The 19,324-nt window shown below is 36.6% G+C and overlaps 1 protein-coding gene across 1 annotated transcript in view; it reads left to right on the forward strand.

Moving 5' to 3' along the window:
• The window catches only part of TNPO1 (transportin 1), a 51,959-nt gene that overhangs the window by 14,216 nt on the left and 18,419 nt on the right, over window positions 1-19,324 (forward strand). The window contains exons 4-11 of the mRNA XM_083883061.1: window positions 5,948-6,097; window positions 9,494-9,600; window positions 10,815-10,948; window positions 13,387-13,468; window positions 14,142-14,264; window positions 14,739-14,857; window positions 17,090-17,150; window positions 17,795-17,963. Of these exons, the coding sequence (XP_083739187.1) occupies window positions 5,948-6,097; window positions 9,494-9,600; window positions 10,815-10,948; window positions 13,387-13,468; window positions 14,142-14,264; window positions 14,739-14,857; window positions 17,090-17,150; window positions 17,795-17,963 (945 nt within the window). The remainder of the gene's footprint in view (window positions 1-5,947; window positions 6,098-9,493; window positions 9,601-10,814; window positions 10,949-13,386; window positions 13,469-14,141; window positions 14,265-14,738; window positions 14,858-17,089; window positions 17,151-17,794; window positions 17,964-19,324) is intronic.

Here is a 19,324-nt window from a genome sequence, read left to right on the forward strand (position 1 = left end):
AAACTGTTACCCAAATGCTTCTTGAGCTCTGTCAGGCTTGGTCCTCTGACTGTTTCCCTGGGAAGCCTCTTCCACTGCTCAGCCACCCTCTGGATGAAGAACATTTTCCTGATATCCAACTTAAACCTTTCCTGACTCAGCTTCAGTCCATTTCCTCAGGTCCTGTCTTTAGAGTGAAGAGGTGGGCGCCTCCTCCTCTGCTGTTTTCCCACCATCATTGATGCACTCAGCCTTGGCCAGCAGCAGGTCCATCTTAGAGCCATTTGGCAATAGTTCTGTTGGACTTGGGAGGCATTTCTTGAAGTTTTTCAGAGAAGTCACCTTTGCATGTCCCTCTCTGCTACCAAAACTTTGCCACATAGACTCAAATACACCAACCAACAAGTTTATTTTTGATCACTTCAGTACTCCTCTTGTATTGTCCACATTTCAATTTTATTTACACCATCATCTTAAGAAGCATAACTTATTATTCAATAAATATGCAAAACTCAGTATCAGCAGAACATTTCCAGCTTTGTTTTGGTCTCTTACAGACATTGCTAAGCTTAGGCAATTGAGTTAAATTATTTTCCATGACTCACATAAGTCAATGGAGAGCACTGATTAACTTCAGTCTAGTCACTGCATTTCAAGGTCACTTACATGTTGACATACACTGAATGTTTTGAAATACCATCAGTCCACTCCTGATGTGATAGTAACCATATCCATTTAAGTGTTTATCCATTTAAGTGTTACACTTAAGGCATAGTCCAGTTTTAAAAAAAAAAAAAAAGGCAGGATTTTTTTTCTGCTAGGAAACTTGTAAAGCTGTTTTTGTGCTGTATTCTTATATATTGGAACAAAAGAAATTGTTCATTTTCTGCTTCCCATATTACACAGTTCTGCTGGGATTCTTATTTTTTTGCTTTTATCTCTTTTAAGAGTCAGTCTGATTAACACATTGGAAATCTTCATGGGCAACAGTAACAGTAGTCATTGTCAATACACATTTTGTATTTGTACTTAGTGAATCCATATTGATAGTTAAAACATAGAACGACAGCTTATTTCTGAAAAAGACTTTACAGCTTTAAGATGGAGATCAACATACCAGCAATTTTGCCTTAGAAACAGTCTCACTCTCACATCTAATGTTGCCAATATCACAAGATATCACAGCAAAATATAGCCATGCTCATAAATCATTATATCGCAGCTTGTAAATGGACAAAGGTTCTCATTCCAGTCACTCAGTCCCCTTTTAGCAATCTAGCAATTTATGTTTGACTTGCTCGTCAAAGTAAAGGGCAAAAAGGAAATTTGCAGGCCTTGGAAGTAGGGGCAGAGCACGGGGAAGACATAGAAGAGGTCTAGAGGAGAGCCACAAAGACCATCAGAGAGTTGGAACACCTCTGCAATCAGGAAAGGCTGAGGGAATTGCTGTGATCACGTGTGGAAAAAATAAGGCTTTGAGGAGACCTTATTGCACCTGTCTGAAAGAGGGCCTATAGGAAAGACAGGGACAAAGTTCTTAGCCAGGCTTATTGTGATAGGACAAGGTATAATGATTTTAAAAAAGAAGGTTGGTGTAGATTAGATGCATGGAAGAGGTTTTTTTATAGTGCAAGTGGTAGAACACTGGAACAGGTTGCCTAGAAAGTAGCAAGTGCCTCATCCCTTTAAACATTCCAAGTCAGATTGGATGGGGCTCTGAGCAACCTGATTTAATTGAACACATTCTTGCCCATGGTGAGGATGTTGGATGAGATAACCTTTTTAAGGCGCCTGCCAACCCAAATCATCCTATGATTCCAAAAGGCATGGAGAAACATATGCTTACCTGGGCTTGCAAGGTACAACAAAAACCTTGTTGCTTTCACATATGCAACCTTTGTCATACAAACCCTCAGTAGAGGAATTGTGGCTGTTTGAGGGCACACTTTGATTCTTAAAAGCACTGCAGTAACCCTAAAATAATTTGTGTAATGGGGCTATGCATCCATTTTCTCTGTTATTAAAATTTGGAACTAGTATGAGAATCTTAAAACAGAATTGAGAATTTACTGACAAACAAATGATAATTGTTATATGATTTTATTTTAAAGTGAGGCAGTGTGAAAAGAGGAATCTTCAGCTGATGAACTGATTTGGCACCAAAGATGATACCAAATGCCAGAGGTCTGCTTCACATTCCTTCTTTTTCTTGTACTATATGTTCTTGTCAACTCTGTACTTCTAAGTTGACTGAGACAAAAGGAGACAAGACTCTGAGCTTTTCTGATGGCAGAAGCATATGGCTGACAGAACTGATCACAAGATCTATGAAGACTGAGGAGTGTCTTACTCAGCTCTTAAGCCATCTGCCTGTAATTTTGGTGTTACAGCAAGAATTCCATACAGACCTATATTACTATCTTCTGATGGTGTAGCTGTTAAATTGTTGAACACCCTGGATTCCATAAATAACCTTGTCCAGTCATATCTAAATTTTTTTCTCTCAAACTAAGATTTTAAGATGCAGTGTTATTAATTTTTCTTAGTGCTTATATATCAGATTCTGGGCTGCTTCTCTGTCTCAAGTGGTTGGTGCTTGTTTAGTACAAAGTCCTTTGTGATTTCTGCTTGTCACTCAATCTGTTAATAATTGATTTTGCTTTTTAAAAAAAATTCTTCTTTTTCTCATTTTGTTATGTCTTTGTCATTTGTCAGAGATGCCACTTCCATTATGAATCCCATGGAATCTTTGTTGCAGATACGTGGGATAATCACTTTCTAAGAAGAATAGTTTTTTTGTTGTCTTGGCTAAAAGAATGGATTAAAGACATTTCGTACTGCTGCATACCACAGAATAGTTTGTGAAGAAAAAAAATGGTCCTGAAGTTTCACCTGCATGTGATTTTTATCTAAACTGATTGACAAATCTGTCTGTTTTGACAAAAGGCACTTAATAATGTGTAGATCTCTGGTTAAATTGAAGCTGTCACCTCATCTCTTTTCTAGTTGTAGTCAGACATTCTAATAAATTAATGCTTTTCCTTAATGCAGTGTTTAATATTTTCATTCTAGTGTTTATCCTAATAGTGACTAGCCTACTATAGTCTAATCAGACTCTGGATGTCACTGATTTCTTTCACACCAAGAAGATAGTACTAGATGATGGAGAGTTACAGTAACTATTGTGTTTGGCGTCTGTGGCTGCTAATGATAATGGGTTTTTGTGGTTTGCAAAAGTTTTAAAATGTGGAAATTAAAGGAGGATTCCTTTGGCTTCTTTTCTCCTCAGGCACAATTTTAAATATTCATAGTAACTCATGAATGACTGAATTGCCCAAAGGTGTGTGTACCTGTCAATGGATGAAAGTTATGTTAAAGCAATCAGAGTTTGACACACTTTATTGGCTCATGAATTGATGTGAAGATTTTGCTTGTAATTCAGAGACTATCTCAAAATTACTTGATTTGATGTGCCAAGTAACTTAGTGATACTTATGATGGCCCACAACTAAGTTGTGAGGTTGAGAGAAGTTTGTCCACACATACAATCTTTAGTTTTTTATTTTAAATAATAAACCCTTTTTTCCTTCCTTCTCCTAGAAATAGTGCGGGCAAATGTAGTGCTGTGAAATGAGTTTTATTTTTCATGTTGTTTAGAAGTTGGTATTTAAATCATACAGTGTAGGTAAAGTTGTAGAATTGTCTCAAATATGTATTCATTGGGTGGCTTGCTGGTTTATAAACTTACTGAACTCTGAAGAACATGTTTGTTTCTACCTCAGTACTTTTGTAGTTCCAGAGCATTCTAACTAATGCTTCTTTAGAAGAACTGAAATGTGAACATAAAAGACAAGATTAAAAAGTGTATGAAGGCATTCCGGTTTTGGCACTCAAAATCAGTTGATTAAAATGAATTTTAATTTCTGATCAGGCAAACAATCACCTCTCGTGTGAAAAGCTCTTCTCTTTCTTGCTGCTATAAAGTGTCCAATGTCCATCAGTCAGCCATCAGTAAGACATTGCAGTGTTGTGGGAGTTTTGGTGTTGTGGTGCAGTACCTTTAGTTTGAAAGTACTTTATATTTTAAAGTTGTGTCTCTTATTTTGCTTATCTTCATTTCTGTTGGGTTAATAACAGTTCTGAAGGGCTGTAATAGATCCATGTGTAGACTAATGCTTGGCATAGAGGAATTTCGTATTTTGCCCAAATCAGCACTTCATCAAAAAAAATTCAACAAGTGGCTAAAATGCTGATTAAAATTATCTTCCAGTGCTATTAGGGTTGCTGTAAACTGTAAATTTAAATTTGTTTATAGTGTAAACTAACACTTTATATAGAACATTCAGATCTTTCACTTTCAGCATATCTCAGATGGAATACCAAGTTACTCATGCCCTTGGTTAAGAATGAAACATGAATCTACTCCACTATAAATGAAAGATATATATACTGTTCTTTTTCCATTCCTCTACTTGGCCCAGTAAGTTAGAGCAAGCTCAATGAACCGAACTCAAACTGTTGCCTGAACTTAAATTCTTACTCAATTCAGGTCAGTTCTGGTTGCATTTATTTTATAGCTCAGACTGTGTAACACTTTCTTGTTAACGTTATCTAATGTAACTTTTTCCCTCTGCTTCCTTTAATAATTAATTTATTAGATCAGTATTTTGAATTTCTAAAGGTATTGAAGTACCTTATTTCGTAGAAAAATTGAACACTGTATTTGTGTGTGAGTACGGGTAGAGGTTTTACTGGACAGTCCCTCATCATTTCCATATCCTACTGTGATGAAACTGGGTTTGTCATCAGTTTTTTACAGTATCAGTGTTGCAGCCTGTCAGTGTAATCAGAATGTCTGAATGTCTTTGGCCGAGAAAAGTCTTTAGTGCGTTTCCTGTATCATGTGACTTCAGATCTATTCCTTGCCTATGTGTCTATTCAAAACTTACTCTTAAAATGTAGGGTTTATAATCCAGTACTCTGATTTTGAATAAACAGAAATAATGTATCACAGAATCACACAATATGCTGAGTTGGAAGTGACCAGCAAGGATCACCAAATCCAATTCCTGGCTCTGCACAGGATACCCCCAAAAATCACACCTTTGCCTGAGGGCATTGTCCAAATGCTCCTTGAACTCTGTCAGGCTTGGTGCTGGCACAGCTTCCTTGGGACCTTGTTCCAGTGCTCTGCCACCCTCTGTGTGAAGAACCTTCTCCTGACACCCAACCTAAACCTGCCCTGACACAACCTCAGTCCCTTCCCTCAGGTCCTGTCCCTGTCCCCACAGAGCAGAGATCAGTGCCTGCCCCTGCTCCTCCCCTCACAAGGAAACTGTAACTGCACTGAGCTCTCCCCTCAGTGTCCTCCAGGCTGAACAGACCAAGTGCCCTGAGCTGCTCCTCAAACAGCTTCTCCTCAAGGCCCTTCACCATCCTTGTGGCCTCCTTTGGACACTCTGTGTCCTCCCCTTGGGCTGTTGTGGCCCCCAGAGCTGCCCCCAGCCCTGGAGGTGAGGCTGCCCCAGAGCAGAGCAGAGCAGGACAATCCCCTCCCTTGCCCAGCTGATGCTGTCCCTGATGTCCCCAGGACAGGGGTGGCCCTCCTGGCTGCCAGGGCACTGCTGGCTCATGTTCAGCTTGTCACTGACCAGGACCCCCGTGTCCCTTTCTGTGGCACTGCTTTCCAGTGTCTCATTGCCCAGTGTGTCTGCACATCCAGGGCTGCCCCATCCCCAGTGCAGAATCTGACACTACCCTTATTGAATTTTATATGTTTGGTGATTAATTTATGTACTCTGAAGCTGAAAAGCTTTGCTAGGTGAATTGATGGGTGTAGGTGGAAGGAGAGATAAGGAAATTAAGATTAATATCTATATATAAGCTTTGATCTTGTGCCATTGTTCTGGAAATCTGCTTTATTTCTGTGATTTGATTGAAGATTGACTGTAATTACTTTCTGTTGCAGATGAGCCAACACGTTCCTTGAGTGGTCTTATCTTGAAGAATAATGTAAAAGCACATTTTCACAACTTTCCAAATGGGGTAACTGACTTCATTAAAAGTGAATGTCTGAACAACATTGGTGATTCCTCCCCCTTAATTAGAGCTACTGTAGGTAAGTTTCCACTTAATGCTGTCCTCTGCATACTGAAAATGTTTCTGATAATGGTGAGAGCTGTACTAGGGACATAAAGAGTTACTAAATTCATAAAATTGTTTGTTTCTCATAATGATCACAATCTCACCATGTTTCAATGAAATTTTTTATTGTGAATACAAAGTTATCATAGTCTAGATTCCTGTAATCTTAGATGTAATATAGCAATTCAGTTCATATTTCTTGAAATATAACTAAATGTAAGTTTATTTGAATCTGCTTAAATTGAGCTTGCTGCCAGCTTATATACCTAAAAACTGGAATCTAGTGGAGGTCTGACTTAAGAACAGTTGCAGTTCTCTGATTGCATCAATGAAATGCTTCTGTTAGCTGGTTTTCTATGCCCCACCCTCTATGTGCACACATATGCACAACCCTTCAGGGAATCGTGATACCATGCATAAGGCATTCACATAAAGAGCTTCTGTCAGAAAACAGTAGAGAAAGTGTGGTGTTTAGAACTTCACAATATCATAAAATCATGAAATGGTCTCAGAAGAGACCTTAAAAATTACAGTGAGAAGTTTGATTTGTTACATGAATTTTTGATTTTTAAAATCCCTTGGTTTTGTACATGTCTTTCATAAAATACCTATGTTTGTATTATATATATTGTTATATACATATACTGTATGTACGTTTGTATAATTTTTACTTAGTTCAAGGTAAAGTTGCTTTTCTGTTTGTTCTTTGATGATGCAACTTCCTCTAATGTTGTAGTAATTTTCCTGGTCTGCTCAAAAACTAGAAAAACATAAAATATGTGTTTGAACACTGAAAATGTGTATGGGCGTCAGTTCAGAAAGAAATGTAGCTTCTCTCAGTTCACTCTTCTTATAAAATAATCTACCAGTAACTGTTTAGAGTAATTTACTTTTTCTATAAGATTCCTTCTCCAGGCATTCAGGTTACAGAGTAAAGACCAGAAAAAATTACTCATTTCTTAACTTCTTCCCGCTGTCTTGGCAGTTGTGAAGCTGCTTTACTATGGATTCTGTTAATGACCAGTGTTCCTAATGAGAGTAGAAACAAATCTGTGAGTGGCAGGTACTCTGAATTTCAGGTTGTAGAAGTCATGCTTGCTTATCTGTTCATAGGAGTTTTCTCTGGAGTACAATGGAGCCAGCTAAGGAACATATTCCAGCTCCATTTGGTTTCCTATCTTCGGGTTGTTTGGTGATGGTCTGTGTGCTGTTTTTTTGAGGGAAGTAGGGGTTGATTGTTTTCAAGCAGTTACTCTTTAATTTTTCCTGATAGGAAATGCTTGTGGATTAGTAGCTCAAGTATTGTTCAGCTTTAAGTGATGCATGAAGGGATTACAGACATATGTGAACTCTGAATATGAGTAGCAGCTGATGAACTGTGTGCTTGCCTAAATGTTGCCATTTTGGCTGTGCTTGGCACCCTCCTGTTTGAATTGGTCGATCCTTGTAGCTGTCTGACCTTGGTCTGGTACCCACTGGATTCTTGGTACTGGTGAAGTGTAAAGATGTTACTGCCTACCTAGACTGCCTTCTTAGCATGAGTTGGCAGATGGAGATTAGAGCTGCTCTTTCTGATGAGTACATGTTTCTGCAGTTCAAGCACTATGAATTTTATGAGTCAATTGCAAATAACATCTCAGGAATTCTGAGAGCAAAATGAGCAAGTACATCAAAATGGCATCAGAGAAGATTTAATGCAGTGTTCACTCTCCTTTGTGGTCTCTAGCACCTAGTGCTAATCAGACAAAAGGTGATCTCTTTTGGCACAGATTGAGGCAAGATGATTAATCCCATCTTCAGAAGTCACCTTGCTGAGGAAAATGAGCACATGACTTGAGACCAAATGATAACTGCACATTGTTTTGTCATATTTAGCTTATCCTTATTCTAATCCCCAAATGAACAAGTGTATCTTCTTTGTACTGTTAACCTGTGGTAACCATGTGCTAATTTTGAAATATAGATTCAAGCTGAGTTTGTTGAGGACGCACAAATCTACCAGAATATAAATACCTCTCCTTAGAAAGTGTCTGTAACTGTTCTTAAAACTTTCTAGGGACTCTCTAGCCTGGGCAGGATCTTAATATAGTTCCTGATTGAAAGCAAGCAGAGGAAATAGTTTCAGTATTTGAACAGGACAGCTTCACTGCAAGAGGACATTGAAAGCTAGCAATTGCCCTATAAGGGGAATTTTGATATGAAGTTCAGCTTTTAAAAGTTAAGAAGTTCAGAAATCAGCTTCAGGAGTTACAGGGGCAAAGCACCACCTGTACAGGAAGTTTATAATGACATGTATGGTCTGATTTGCATGCCAGTCCATTTCATCCTCTAAAACCATTTCTAGGACCTTGCATCAAAGCAATATTGCAAAATACCTATTAGTTACTGTGTGTCCTGTCCAGAATGTCCTTTACTCTGTAATGTGGTCCTGTATTTAACAAGAATTTTAGCATTTTATTCCAAAAATGCTAAAAATTATATATTCTGAGTAGCTCAAGGAGAAACCTTGGGAAGCTTTTTCCATCACTTTTTACTACAACTTACTAGTTGTAGTAGTGTCAAGTTCTGTGTTCATACTCCTTAGAAGGAGCTGCCAGTAGCATAAAGGATTGTGCTGGTTGTTACATTTTGCATCGAGGCAAAATGGACCCATACAAATTCAATCCTAGTTTAGAAGTAGCCTTCTCTGTCCCTGTCACCTGATCAGTTTTCCCCAGGATTTCTATATGTGGTGGAAACAGAATAAGCGACTCTTTGGCCTGCCCTGTCTGTTTGCTGGCTCTCACAGCTCCTAACTGAATGACCTGCCATGGTGTTTAAGCTCTTAGTAGGTATCTTGGTGTTAAAATGTGTCCTTAATATCTTGTGTAGACACAGTAAAGTTGTGTACACGTGATTTATCACTAGGTTGTAGGCTGAATGACAGATTCCCATGATCATGCTTTCCTATCATAGTAAAAAAGAAGTGACTTGGGGTGGATACTCTACATTTATTAAAGGTCCAGATTTGTACAGTGTTTAGTAAATTTACAGCCAAAGCTGCCCTGCTGTGTTATTAATTTTAAATTATACAGATATATAAATGTTATAAATTATAATTTTTTTAAGTGAAGTTACTTGGTTTCTAATGTTTGAATCCTTCATGGCCACAGGAAGAAGCAACCCACCTTTGCTGTTTAAAGCCCTTCAAATAACATTTGCAGTTACATATACTTCCTGTTTTTATGTATGCCAGTCCTTAACAAAGCCATAACTTTCTTAGCTCTTCAGATATTTGAGAGGAGAAAAATACAAAAAATTGATATGAAACAAGTGAAAGCATTTGAGATTCCAGTTTCTCCATTCTTCTGTTTCTTTTTTTTTCTTTTAGGCATTCTGATAACAACCATTGCCTCAAAAGGGGAGTTACAGAATTGGCCTGAACTCTTGCCAAAGCTTTGCAGCCTGTTGGATTCTGAAGATTACAATACCTGTGAGGTAAGGAGATTTATAGAAAATACAAGATGGTATTTTCAAGATACAAATACAAGATGATAATTTCATTATTTTTATCTCTCTTCACAGACACTATGTATATGTATAGTTTTGTGTGCATGTCTGTGTGTATTTATACATGCCCATTGTTCTCCTTGCAGAGCAGTGGCTCAAATTTGATACTTTTTCTTCTATCTGTGGTCCATGTTCTTACTGTTCATTCAAACAAATTGATTTTCTTTGCAAAAAAGTGCAATAAGATTGCAGATGGATAATCACAGTATCTCAGCTGAGAATGTCCATGTTCTTACTGTTCATTCAAACAAATTGATTTTCTTTGCAAAAAAGTGCAATAAGATTGCAGATGGATAATCACAGTATCTCAGCTGAGAAGTCTTCTGAAATTACTGCTCCATGATCTTGAATCTTTTAGGCACCATTAAGTTGATGTTGAATTTTGTCTTATGTAAAAGTAGTGTTCATTCTTCTTGTAACTTAACCTGGAGAAGTGATTGATTGCTGTATCAAGGTGAAATGAACTGTTTTGTTTAGTCTGAATGAAGGAAAATAAGTAAATAACAGATTTAAACTATGACAAAAAGTATAAAGCTATGTCTGATGTAAAAAAATAAAGATGGTGATCACACCATTTGAATTACTTGATAACATCTCCGTGAAAGTGTGCAACATTTTGTATGAAGTGAACCTCAAAGATAACTAATGATCCAAGATGCCACATTGTTGTGTAGTGTTTGGTGCTTCTTTCTCTTAGAAAAAAAACCCTACATTTGAAATGAAACTCAAATTGACCATCATCTCTGTTTTTCCCCACAATGAATTAGGAAAGGAAATATGATTTTATATGCAATTAATTTGGATACTTCTTTCTCATTCTGCTTACTTCTCAAATAAAAATCAGCTTTTAAGTGTTCTTTGAAATATATTTGGATACATGAGCATCAAAGCAAACTAAAATTATCACTTAGTCATTGCTGACTCTCCCAGCTTGAAAGCTGACAGATGCTCAGATGCTAGTTTAAATAAAATGCCTTTAAGAATATTTCAGTTTAATCATTGATTAGTTAGCTGCATTTACAGTATTGACTAGCTACATTTACTGCGTTGTGCTGAAATTACCTGTTCTATATGAAGTCTTAAATTTTGTTTTCTTCAGAATGTGAAAGAAGGTACTTATTTATTTATTCATTTTCAAACAGGGCGCTTTTGGCGCTCTTCAGAAGATTTGTGAAGATTCTGCTGAAATTTTAGATAGTGATGTGTTGGACCGGCCACTCAATATCATGATACCTAAGTTCTTGCAGTTCTTCAAGCACAGTAGTCCAAAAATACGGTAGGTTTACAAGCTGTACTTACAGTTACCTGTTAAAATATATTAGCAGAAGGCTACTGTTTTGTGGATCTGGTTGAAACCATTTCTAAATGATCCTGCAGAGACCCTGTGCATCAGTAATTTTCATGTTTATCTTCACAGTTAATACAAGAATCTCACCTCTTCATGCAATCAGTCAATGATTCTGAAAATCAAATAGCTTCCTCTAATTTCTTGCATATAATTACAAAAAATTCAGTGCTGTGTTTAGAACTTAATATTCTGATTAAAAATAACAATTTTACGTTCCTTTTGTAATGACTTCGGCAATGAAAGAGTGAAAATTCTTTTGCTGACAAAATGTTCTGAGTTCTGACAGAAGAAAAAATTCTCCATATAACTGAACTTCCAGCTGAATCAAATTAAATGGATTCATCATCCTTTCACTGTAAAACAGGATTAATCTCTCCAAAGTAACAGTATAAAAGAAAAGTCCCAGAATTACATTGTTATTGTTAGTATTCAAAACAATATAACAAATATAAACAAAGGTTTTACACTGTACTGAGCCAACAGAGTGCCCCTGCCACAAAGAAGGCTAATGGTATCCTGGGCTATTGCTAGCTGGTTTAAGGGAGGTGATCCTTCCCTTCATCTTCCAGGTGAGATCACACCTGAAGTGCTGTATCCAGTTCTGGACTGTTCAGTGCAAGAGAGGCATGGATATACTGGAAATATCCAGCAAAGGGCCATATCAGGAAAGGCCAAGAGAATTGGGACTCATCAACATGTGTAAATACCTGAAGAGAGGGAGGAAAAAAAATGCCCAGGCTCTTTCCAGTGGTGCCCAGTGACAGAACCAGAGACTGTGGCCATAAGAGAAAGGCAGACAGTTCCTTCTGAGTGTCAGGAAATTGCTTTTTTATTGGGAAGATGACCAATTACTGGCACAGATTACCCAGAGAGGTGCTGGAGTCTCCATCCTTGAACATACTCAGTAGCCAACTAGACACAGTCCTGGCCAACTGGCTGTAGATGTCCCTGCTTGAGCACAGCATCAACCAGATGACTTTCAGAGGTGCTTTCCAACCTCAACCATTCCATGATTCTTGGTGATTCTGTGAAATGTGATTTATCTTCTCATTGAAAATTGGATTTGACAGCTTTAAAGTGGCAATTTTTTATTGCCAGAAGTAATAGATAGTGAAGACTAAGACTAATGATAGGATTCTAATACAGTTTAGAAAGTCATCTATAAAAGATGCTTGCTAAGAAGATTATGAAACAAAGTGTGAACTTGGTCTTGTGGAAAAGATGAACTTAGTAATTCTCTGGAGCTGTGAGAGAGACAGAAAAACATGCTTTTTTCCTTGCCACACTGTACAGTCTTTCTCTTCTTTCCTGTGCTTCTATTTACCTGGCTTTGACACTTAATATTCTGATTAAAAATAACAATTTTACATTCCTTTTGTAATGATTTCGGCAGTGAAAGAATGAAAATTCTTTTGCTGACAAAATGTTCTGAGTTCTGACAGAAGAAAAAATTCTCCATATAACTGAACTTCCAGCTGAATCAAATTAAATGGATTCATCATCCTTTCACTGTAAAACAGGATTAATCTCTCCAAAGTAACAGTATAAAAGAAAAGTCCCGGAATTACATTTCGAGTTTAAAGCAGACTACCTTAAAGCTGACCCAGACAGTTCAGTACATAGTGCTGAGGTATGAAAAGTGTCAGTGTAATACTTTAAAGCTCTTAAAAGACAACTTTCAAACAATGTTTTATGACACAGTCTTCCAAGAAACGTCTAAATAGAATAAAAATTTGAAGTTAGAGTAGTAAAAATACTGTAATGAATCTTTGAAGAGTTTTGTGTCTAGGAATGAAAAAGACCTGTAAGTAATGGCTTTGCATGAAATGGAATAGAAGAAAAGTGCTTCATTTCTTAGAATGTTTCTTCCACAAGTGTTTTAGTGCCTATCCAACTACAAGTGTGTTTTTGTTCTAAGCTACATCTATATTGTGAACACATTCTGGCCTCAGTAAATTCTAAACATATTGCAAAGACAGTTGCATACTTAGCAATGAAGAAGGTCAAGCTAAAATACTGCCATGTTGACTTGTATGGAATTATTATTATCTGAGAAGATCATGGTCATAATATGCTCAAAAAGAACATACATACTGTCAGAACAAATATGCCAGCTGTAGTCATCCTAGCCTTTATAGTAGGCTTTATACTGAATACTTTATTTTTAAATGTTTATTAGGTATATCAGAGTATAGGGCAGTACTTGAAATGTAGTTTAGTAATTTTACTTGGTGTTGCTACAGATGCACAGATTTGTTCTCTCTTGCTTTGAAAGATATTTGGTATATGCTTTTGATGCCTTAGTACACTTTAAAAAAATGTTTTTAACTCATGAAACATATATATTTTAACTGTGTCTGTTGTAGGTCTCATGCAGTGGCGTGCGTCAATCAATTTATCATCAGCAGAACTCAAGCTCTTATGTTGCACATAGATTCTTTTATTGAGGTGGGTGTGTATTCTTGGTTGGAGGTTTAAGTCAAATTACCTATCCAATTTATCCAGAGGTTTGAACTACATTTTACAACCACCTTTACCCCTAAGCTCCCCATTTCTCTTGCCCATTCTTAGCTTCAGCCCCCATAGATTGAAGTTCACCCTGTATGCTTGTGCTCAGAGCTAACCACCCTGTAAGCAAAACAAGTAGGTGTATTTCAAAAGATGTTTCCTTTTCTTGAGTAGGAAAAGCTCTTGTTGTGTAAAGATGCAAAAGTAATGGCAGCAGTCTGTCTCTTACCTTTCCTGAGAATTGCATATCACTGGGCAACTCTGCCTGTCTAAATACTGTTGCTGAACTTGGATAAGAAGATTCTGGGCTGTCTAGAGTATTTGATTTGGTCCTCTTATTTGACACAGTTTATGTTTAGGAGGAAAAAATAATGCAGAAGTACTGTTCTTATACTAGTGTTAATACACAGTGTCATATTTATGTATAAAATATACGAGAGACTGAAGAATTAATTTGCTAACCAATATGTCTTTAAAAAATAAAATAGTATTCTGAGGTGTGCTTTGGACGAGTGCAGAAGTACATCTCCTTCAGTCAGCCAGTAATGTCAATTCTAATACAAGTTGAACTTGATGAATTGAGGTTTTTCAGCTTGTTGCTACTTTCCAATAGAATCTTTTTGCACTGGCTGGTGATGAGGAGCCTGAAGTACGCAAAAATGTTTGTCGTGCTCTGGTAATGCTGCTGGAAGTTCGGATGGATCGCCTTCTTCCTCATATGATTAGTATAGTTGAGGTGAGTCTCATTTCCTAGATGTTCTGCAGATTCCCCTGTTTGACGTTGCAGAAATAATAAATAAAAAGCATTCATCAGAACAGGTGTGTTGCTCTTGCACTTGCTGGCTCATTGTTTCCCTTTAAGACTAAGATTGCAAAACATTATTCTTGTCTAATTGCAACTTGACATTGTGTTTGACAGGCAGTGCATGTTTAGTTGTTTATTCTTCATTAAATCAATTATCCCAAAATGGCTGGTATCACAGCCAGGCATTGCTTGACCCTAAGTGCAAAGATTATGGTAAAAATCTGGCACTAGTGCTGAAACAGCACCAGTTTACACATTGAAGATGTTACTTTTTCAGGCGTGTTGACCATAACCAGGATAAAGCACGTTATTTTACATTGCTGAGATGCTCTTTGAGCTACTAATAAAAAGGTTTTAACATAAATGTTCTATTTTATACAAGTAATTTATTTTTATATTGTGCAGTACATGCTCCAAAGGACCCAGGACCAAGATGAAAATGTGGCTTTGGAAGCATGTGAATTTTGGCTGACATTGGCTGAACAGCCAATTTGTAAAGAGGTATTATGTCGGCATCTTACTAAGTAAGTATAAAGAATTACAACTCATATTTATTTTGAGACTGTCCTCTTAAAACTTCAGTTGACTTGTTCATAGGTACTCTTAGAGACACTGTATATGGCTTAAAGTATGCTTAGAAGAATTCCATAGCTAGTTCTTGTGAACAGTAAAATTGAAAAGACTTCTGAGGGTTTCAGACCCAGTGAACTCCAGAAACAATTTACTGTGTCACTGTAGTGCCTACCTCGAATTTAACAAGCTGTTATGCTTCACATGAATACAAAGATACAGTAAAATGCACTTAAGTGAACAACTCCATGTGACATTGCCTCTAATATCTGGTGAACCATAACATGTTGTCTTGACTACTGCTGATGTTCGGCATCTCTGTGCAGTGCTTCAATGTGCATAGTCATGCAAAGGGTTCTTCATTTTAAAAAGAGCATAAAACAAAATGACAGGACTTGGATTTAGAAATCAATTTTGTATCACTGTTACAAGTTAAACTTGAAGAAAGCCTGTACAATTTGTTCCTTCATACTTCTGCATCCTAATAGTAGTTTAAGTTGTAAAACATAGTTTTTCAGAGTTGCAAAAAGTTTTCAAGAGATAGATCTTTGATTGTATGGGAGGAAATATCCATGTGTGTAGTGCAAATGTCTTTTGTCTGCAACAGTGTTTGCAAACTCTTCCAGACTAATCTGAAGTGTTTTACAGAAGGAAATTAGTTCTTCAGTGTTGCCAGCAAATACACTCTTTTCACACATGCATTGAACATTTTTTAACTAAAGAGAGAGGAGTTCTCTCAAGATTTGAGTAGAAGAACACAATTGCAGAAGAGACACATCATTCTCAGCAAAAATAAGCATTATAGATGTGAAGTAATTAAACAAAGCAAAATTTTAGTTTTCCTCACCTATTAAAAAGTAGAAAATTGAGATTAAAACATGTACTGTGGTGGAGAAAGACTAGGAGTTAAAGCCAGGAGAATAAGTGTTACAAGAAATTATTTTTGAATTTCAAAATGGAGAGATTTAGTTCCTACTTTTGTAGTCCAAAAGGCAAAAGAATGATAGTACCTAGCACAAGTTCCCAACACACACCACATAGTTAATAACTACTAGTATTAAATCTCTTTTGGCCTACATGAACCTTGACACTGCAACAGCATCATATTATTTTTTTAAAAAAGCTTTTAAATTTCTGGAAAAGTAAATTAATAAGAATTACACCACATTTTCCCCATGATCTTTATATGTCGTATGTTTAAGGCAACTTAGTTATTGGTGAGTCCTGTTTGACTCCTATAGGGAGCTATATAAGCTTGTCAGTGCTTGATAATCTTAAAATTTTGTATGTTAAATTAGAAGTGGGACAAGATCTTAAAACTTGTTTATGTGATTTCTAACATCTGTTCCATTTTATGCCTGTAGGCTTTTTTATAATATGAATACTCCACAAAGTATGCTGCAGAAATGCCAATGAATTGCTGCTAATGTTTATACTTACTATTCCTTCATTTAAAGTTTAGAGCATAATGTGGCATTGCAGTGTGTGAATGTTAGAGCAAAAACAATATTCACTTGCAGAATATAGCAAGATTGAGTCTGTCACTGTTGCTGCGTCATCCATGGTTATTATTAGTTTCATTTGGCTTATATATTCTTAGTTTTTTTTCTTTTGTTGTGATGAACATGTTTTAAAGGGAAGTATTTTACTTTTTTCCTTAGTACCTTTTTGGCTCTACATCTGTACAGTTGGAGCCTTATAACCATAACCTGTTAATAATTAAGTAAATCTTGGTATGGATTAGTCAAGATTTTTGCAATGTGGAATTGTCTTACTGAAGTAAGCACGAGGTGATAGGAGAGTTTAATGTAGTTAGGGCTCCATCTTTAACAGTAATGAGGTAGAGTCTTCAGTGACAAGTAGATAAAGTGCCAAGTACTGTTGGTAAGAGTCAATCTATCATGCATATTATGGGAGTTTGAATTCTTACTGAAAACCTATAGATGTAATTTCTGAAAGGTGCCTCTGGATGAGTTTGTAATTTGAAATAACACTTTTTCTTATTACAAAGTATTGATGAATCTCATGACATGGAACTTGGTTTAGGTAATAGTTCTTTTTATCAGGCTAAAGTGTTTCTCTTTGAGTGGGAGTTGAGGGTTAGAACCAAAATTATGGCCTGTATAACTTAAAAATTGTCTGCTTTTTTATATGTTACTTTAATATGTATAAATATTTCTTTGCAGGCTGATACCTGTGCTCGTTAATGGTATGAAATATTCAGAGATTGATATTATTCTGTTGAAGGTGAGCATCAGTTTCTTTCACTCTGTTGGAATAGTTGATTAGGTTCTGACCTATAAATCAGAATGGTTCAGTTCAGAATGGGCAGATCTACCCTATCATCTCTTCAGTAGAGAATTGGCTTTCTGGGGCAAAGTATGCTGTTCCAGATACTAAATGCAACTGATGCTGTGTTTATTGGAAAAGAATTTGTGTCTCTCCTGCTTTGCCTCAGTCCCCTCCCACACAGTTTAGCAGAGCTGGGATACTATAACCATGAGCTACTGCAAGAATGCAGCATTAAAAAAACGTTCAGAACTAATTCTAATGCCCTCTAGGTTGAATACATGGCTTTTGCCATCACTACATATGTCTGTGTATCCGTATTTCTCAATCGCTTTTTCTACTCCATTTCCACTGGGTAATTTCTTAACAAGAAGGTTACTTTAGGGGTGAGCAATACCTCCCTTGCTTGTGTTTTTATGTTGCTTTTCTGGTAAATGCAGCAGTAAAACACAGAACCCAGTGGCATTTTTTTTTTAGTGGAGCAGCTTACGTGGGTTGTGGATCTTTGACACACTTAAAAAATCTTGAACTAAAACTGCACTGTTAACTTCCTTAAGCAACACAGTTGTAGTAGTTTATCTAATAAAACAATTTGATGGCAGGGGGATGTTGAAGAAGACGAAGCTATTCCAGATAGTGAGCAGGATATAAGGCCTCGTTTTCATCGTTCGAAGACGGTGGCTCAGCAACATGAAGAGGATGGTATTGAAGATGATGACGATGATGATGATGAACTTGATGATGATGATACTATTTCTGACTGGAATTTAAGTAGGTCAAAGTAATGTGTGAAATGCTTTGAACTAGAGTTACTTGCATGATACAAGAACCACAGTAAAAAGAGAAGTTTGTATATAAGGAATATATACAAACTTTGATTTTGACTACAAAAATAACTAACTGCTGACATAATTGGTGGGTGTGTTGGAGGAGGGAGCCTTTGAGATGACACTTTGATTTTATAACTGTATTGGCAAAAGCTATCCATCTGTAAGCTTATTTTGAATGTGGCAGATCAAGTTACAAATATTTGTTTGATACAATTCAGTGGAGCTTTTGGTCTCAAAATTTTACTTCTATGGAAATAATAAAAATCCTTTAAAATTTGTTTAAGTTCAGTTTAAAAAGCAGGAAAAAGAGCTTTGCACATTGATAACTGGAGCAAGCTTAATAATGCTTTTTAAAATTTCAGTCATCCCTCTAAAACTGGGTGGTTTGGTTTGGCTTATTTTTTATTAATTTAGTAGAATGTATGTGAATACCTGTGGTCATTAAAGGTATTTCTTTTCTCAGTGAGGAATTGGCTTCTCAATACAGTACTTTAGTTGTGAAGGTAGGAGATGGCTCTGAGGAAACCAGAGTTTGGATGGCCTGTTGTGAGGGTCATAGGACCTTTAGGCTACGTTGTAAGGAAATTTATGTTATATGTTATAACATAGGGTATGTTATAAAGAAAGAAAACACCACAAACCATTTTTTAAGTTCAGTGACAGAAAAAGGCTAGTGAAATTCTGACGAGTCTGATTTGAATTTTCTTTGCAAACAAACTCATTATGGAATAATGCTATGTGGGCACAGCCACATAAGGTCTTTTTCCCCCAAGGCCACAAGTTTTCACAACAGGTGAATGTAGCTTCAGGCTTATGGTTAAATAATTTCAAGACATATCTGAATAATTATTGTTGTTGAAAATATGAGTGTAAATATGCTTGTTTCTGTAAAGCTATGTCTTGGGGAAAAAGTGTAGTTTTATATTCTTAATGCTCTTTTTGTCACTGCTGTGTGTGGAGATTGCAGAATTAAATATGCTTTTTCTGAGAAAGAGACTCCAATGACATAACGTGCCCTGTGATGCATGGTTTTGATTAAAATGAAATTAAAAAGAAAGCTGAAGTTGTTCAGGAATGGTGGCCTAAAAGACAAAGAGAAGAACAGTTCAGAAATCTGTGATGACATACATTATCTGGATTTGAGAGAATTATGTACCCTGGTTTGTATCCAGTGTTCTATATTTGACTTCCAATCTGAACAGAGAGGAGTCACCAGCATAGCCTGACAATTAGCAACGTTGCTTACTAATGAGACCAGTGCAATTCTTTATACAGATTAAGAAGGAATTTATATTATAATAA

Source organism: Zosterops lateralis, assembly GCF_965231275.1.
Source record: "Zosterops lateralis genome assembly, chromosome: Z".
NCBI classification, from domain to species: domain Eukaryota; kingdom Metazoa; phylum Chordata; class Aves; order Passeriformes; family Zosteropidae; genus Zosterops; species Zosterops lateralis.